Source organism: Gadus morhua, chromosome 11, assembly GCF_902167405.1.
Source record: "Gadus morhua chromosome 11, gadMor3.0, whole genome shotgun sequence".
In the NCBI taxonomy this organism is placed as follows: domain Eukaryota; kingdom Metazoa; phylum Chordata; class Actinopteri; order Gadiformes; family Gadidae; genus Gadus; species Gadus morhua.
The window spans coordinates 24,980,177-24,985,459 of NC_044058.1; the positions used below are offsets into that span (position 1 = coordinate 24,980,177).

The 5,283-nt window shown below is 45.4% G+C and overlaps 1 protein-coding gene across 1 annotated transcript in view; it reads right to left on the minus strand.

The window, feature by feature from the left end:
• Positions 1–2,485: 2,485 nt before the first annotated feature.
• The window catches only part of adamts12 (ADAM metallopeptidase with thrombospondin type 1 motif, 12), a 26,143-nt gene continuing 23,345 nt past the window's right edge, over positions 2,486–5,283 (minus strand). Inside the window, exons 22-24 of the mRNA XM_030370707.1 lie at positions 5,159–5,283; positions 4,419–4,572; positions 2,486–4,024 (exon numbers count right to left, since the gene is read on the minus strand). The exon at positions 5,159–5,283 is cut by the window's right edge and continues 22 nt beyond it. Coding sequence (XP_030226567.1) covers positions 3,909–4,024; positions 4,419–4,572; positions 5,159–5,283 — 395 coding nt within the window. The 3' untranslated portion in view covers positions 2,486–3,908. The remainder of the gene's footprint in view (positions 4,025–4,418; positions 4,573–5,158) is intronic.

Sequence of the window (5,283 nt, forward strand, 5' to 3'; positions counted from 1 at the left end):
ACCCAGCTAGCGTTTAGAACCAAGATGGCCACTAGGTTCCTCCACTCAGCTAGGGTTTATCCACCCAGCTAGCGTTTAGAACCAAGATGGCCACTAGGTACCTCCGCCCAGCTAGGGTTTAGAACCAAGATGGCTGCTATGGGTGAATGAGCCCCAATGCCGATCCTCCACCTAACCTTCCCATGGTGTTTACATTGGGCTTTGACTGCTAAGTGGCCAGGGTCAAACAACTGCTCCGTTGTAATGGCACAGCTTTCAGTTCATCACACAAGAAAGGAGGGTGGTGGAGGCGGGGGAGGGGTGGCGGGATGTGTTATCTCACGTTGCACCGGGAGGCTTAGCAAACACGTTCTCGCCCTGGAAACCGCGGGTCCTATTTTTCCTGCTGGTCATCAGGTGTAAATGTTTAATGTGTTCATGGCCTGTTGGGCAGGAGGGGTGTCTGGTGTCCTCCATGAGGTTGCTGTTTCCTGCTTTTTAGTGAGCATGGGGTGTTTGTTATGTTATACCCCCCCATCCTTACATCATCCCTCTGAGCCGAGACCTGGTTTCAGCCGGGCAAAGTAATTTACTTACAGGTCTGCCGGCGTTGCAGGAGACACAGAGATACTGAAACTTGTAGCAGTCTTCCTGTTCAGGGCAACATGAGGTGACGACACTGCAGATATACTCAGTAAACACGTTCGACACTGACGGGTGAATTAATCATACTAATGCTGCTATCCATTTGGATGGTACGCTGGTACGAACGACGAGAACGTGACGTATTTCCCTTGCGCCAGCCTTCCAGTTTGCCATTTGTGTTTCTGTCGAGCCACGAGGGGGAGTAGTAGCAGGCTAGTAATCATTAGCAACATAGCCTCTTTAGCAAACCAGCTTCAAAACAAAACTTTACGTTGAATTGCACGCAAAGCAAGACCGTGCAATGCATATATTGGTGACCGGATTAAAGCAGCAATGAAATCAAGTGTGTAAGAGGTTTTAAAAACGACATTAAAACCACCAACGTGGTACAAATAGAAAGAAAATACATCTCATCCCCCATTAACTGTGGGCGCAGCCATCTTCTTTGCGAGTTGTACAGCTCTGCTCGCTCTACTTTGAAAGCGACGAGATACTACGACCAAAAGGGGGCGTGCCTCAGTGAAATGCCGCAAGAAAGCTGGGAGATTTGCGACTTTACCACTTCGTAAATCCAAATGGATAGCAGCATAATGGTGGTTTAGTAAAGAACTCTAGCAGAAACGGGATGAACCACTCAGCAAAAGAACATCATGGCAAGGGTGAATTGTAACTGTTCAAGAAGAAGGAGTTCCCTGGCTTCTCCGGGAGGTTGAGTGAGAAGGAATATTTACAAAAACTAAAATAAAATAACGTAAGAAAGAATCCAATAGAAAAACTACAAACTACCAAACTAACTCACACGAGTTTCAATTAAGCAAAGCACAATGACATAACATAGAGTAAAGACATGGCTAAGTGTCATGTTAGGTCATTCAATTTGTTTCGTCTTGTAAACACACACAGGCAGGCAGGCCTACACACACTCACACACAAACACAAACAAACACACACACACTAACACACAGACACACACACATGTGCTGACTGCACCTGGGACATGCTGATCCCTCATTGGCCCGGTGTTCTGTTACTCCTTACATTACTGCTGACTAACTCTGCGCTACCCGGCCTTGAGCGACAGTTCCTGAGCTCAAACCCGCAGCTGCGGTGGCGTTCGTGTCGGGTGATCCTGGCACCGGCAGGCCTGGTAAATGTGGGCCAGCTTGAACCTGATCCGTGAAAGAGATCGCGGGGCCGAGGGTTCTGCAGATCCAGTGGCGGCAGACCATCCGAGGTGAGAAGGACCTTGTGGACCCGCGAGGTCAGGAGGCGTATCAACCGGTAGGGAGAAGTACGCTTTCCTATAACATCCCTACAGGCCCCACAATGTTTACACAAGCCCCCTTCAGATTCGTAGTTCACCCTTCATAGTTTATTACAAAGGTAGGAGTCACGTTTAAAAAAACAACATGGGAGAGAAATGTAAAAAAATAAAAGTATGTGATTATAAAATAATAAATAAAATGGTGCAGTCATGAATTGGAATTAGAAGATGTTGCCAACTATACCACGGTATAGTACGAGTGCCATTCTTTCCACTCTCACCAATGAACACAACCGTTTTGTTGGTTTAACTGTAGTTTAACAAACGTGAACAAACATTAACCCTAACCCTAACAGCTTAAATGGGGTTTAACGGGGAGTAAAATATTATTTTTGGACATTGAGTTGACATAAAATAGCTTGAGTCAATCCAGGTAGGCTCACTTTTGAGTTTCAGCTATTATGTATACTGTTATTACTTGAAGGAGTATACAAATCACGTCAGCAACCAACCTGCATATTAAAAAGCTTTGTAGTGCGATGAACGTCAACAAACACAAATTAAAAAAACGTTGGGAATAAAAATGTTCTGCAAAGCTTTCACGGCAAAGGTTTTTATTGGTTGAGACATGTGTGACCGATTGAATAACAATAGTAGTAAATGCTTTCGTCTTTTCATTTTCATAAACACACACCCCCTGTCTTTAGGAGCTGAGAGGGATGACCCGCAACACCTCATTCTCATTTGTCCAACTCAAATGTCAATCAAACACAGGAAGAGCACCGCAGGTTGGATAAGGAACAGGACAGGCTCTGTCGCTGACCGAAGATATGATAGACAATCACAGCATATTGACCCGAAAAACAACACGTAACAAGTGTAAACTTATTGTTCCAGCTCGCAGAACATGAGCAATGATGTAAGCTAGGGCAAAACTAAACCTAAAAGTATAAAAAGGTAACTATCATTGTTTATCTTATGTAGAGAAAGGCACCATTTTTTATATTTACATTCTGCATTTAACAATTTTATACGATATAATACAATTATATATAATCCTCAAGTAAAGTCTGGCTGTGACTAGGAAGGAATATAAACACAAGAAACCATATTTAGATAGTGCTTTTTCAACAGAGACCAGTGGTTTCATATCTTGGGTTCCATAATATTTTAGTCCCTTATGAGCTCACCAAAGTATTATGATTCCTAATTTTCTTATTGGGGTTCAACTGAACACAGTTCATCCTGGGGACTTAAGGTGACAAAGGGAGACTATTTATTTAAGCATTTCGATTGATTAATTCTGTTTTTCAAAAATATTGCTGAATGCCATTTTAAAACAATAGCACACCAATAAGTCCAATAAATACTTCCACTGGATTTCTGTAACAACTTCTAAAACACAGATTCTTGAGGTTGTGATAATGTGATTAAAAAACATGATTTGTCCACTAATTATTGGACAGAGGCTTAAAGGGAAAATTATCTCAGGAACCCATCCTGATAGGAATATAATTTGAAATAGGCACTCTGATTGCTTCTAGAGGTATGTCTGTTTTTAGTAGTGAGCACGGATTTTTCCATGGAATGGGATATGATCCCTGCAGGGATCATATCTGCTATTCTTCAAACAAAATCGAAATTGTCTTGTTCCCACAAAAAAACGTGCAATTTTGCATCAAAATCATAGCACCACATCAAGCTTGGATTGCCACGGTGAGTGAAGGGACGGGGGCTCACAGCCGAACTTGCTGAACCCTTTACAAACACGCACCGACACGTCACTGCCTACGATTGGTCAACGGCACCATGTGGAAGACTACGTCCAGCCTCGCTGCAACACGTGTTATTGAACAGCCCACAGATAGCAGTGACGTCATTTCACTTTGTTGAAATGGTTGGATTTTGACAGCGGTTCGAGAGCCTACGTGAACAAGCCCATTTAGATTTTGTTGTGGCTATATCGGGGGCCTTTGGGGTCAGGATTGAGGTGAGGGTTGGGGTCAGCGTGCACTGTGCCTTATGCCCCACAGGTCACACAGCACTGTCTCTGGACCGAGCGCATGGAGCAGCGACCCAGCAGCTTCAGCTTGTCACAGAAGCGAGAGGAGATGTTGTTCTTCTTACACGGCGCGGCTGAAACCAAAAAGACAGGAAGGGGTGTTCAGAAAAAGAGGTAGCGAAAACAACTGCGACGGACGAACCGTGGATGTAGATTCCAGCATACAACCAACTATGTCACAGCAAAGTGATATTGATCGATATATGCTAAAGGAAGGGGGAGTTTCAAATACATTATGGAGTCAATGCATAGGACCAGGTTGAAACCTGGATAAATCTAGTGGTTAGGGTGTTTGACCCCCCAGGCAAAAGGTTCTGGGTTCAATTCCGCAATGTCTGTAGCCTACCTATCCTTGGCAACCTATCTGCTCATTAAGTACATTTATCTGAAGGGATACACTGTAATTTGCTCTGGATATAAGTGCTCAATGACTAGAGGGTAAAATAGTAGACTGTGAGTGATTTGCACCTGTTCGGTCCTTGCACTCTTGGAGATTGCACTTCCCATGTGTGTCTGGCCGCGGGATCTCGTCACACAGGGCGTCATCCATCACAGCCGAGTCCTCCACGCTGACGCACTCCATCAACCTCTGCTGCACGCCCCCGCCACAGCTCACAGAGCACTGGACACACACACACACACACACACAGATGCACACACACACCCACCCACACACACACACACACACACACAGATGCACACACACACACACACACACACACACCCACCCACACACACACACCCCCCCCCACACACACACACAGACGCACCCACACACACACACACACACACACACACACACACACACACAGACAAACACACACACACACACACACCCACACACACACCCACCCACACACACACACCCCCCCCCACACACACACACACAGACGCACCCACACACACACACACACAGACAAACACACACACACACACACACACACACACACACACACACACACACACACACACACACATACACAGACATTAACAAACACGTGTCAGGACACAGACACTATCATGATTTTAATACCTATGACTATAACCCTGTCATCCTTAAAAGAATTGAAGGAGAAAAAAAACGATTTGCATACTTGACTTTTATATTAAATAATAAATGATATAGTCATACATAATAAAATATCATATCTATAGTATTAAATCACGGAAGCATTATTAGTATGGAGATGTATCTGTGGGGGCCTGACCGGGCTCCAGCCGCGGGGCTCCCAGCGCGGGCAGGCCCGCGGCGGGCAGGGCTCGGTGCTGGTGGGCCTCCCGGAGGCGCTGCAGCGCCGGAGCAGCGGGCAGGTCACCTGCCGCTCCCGGGCCC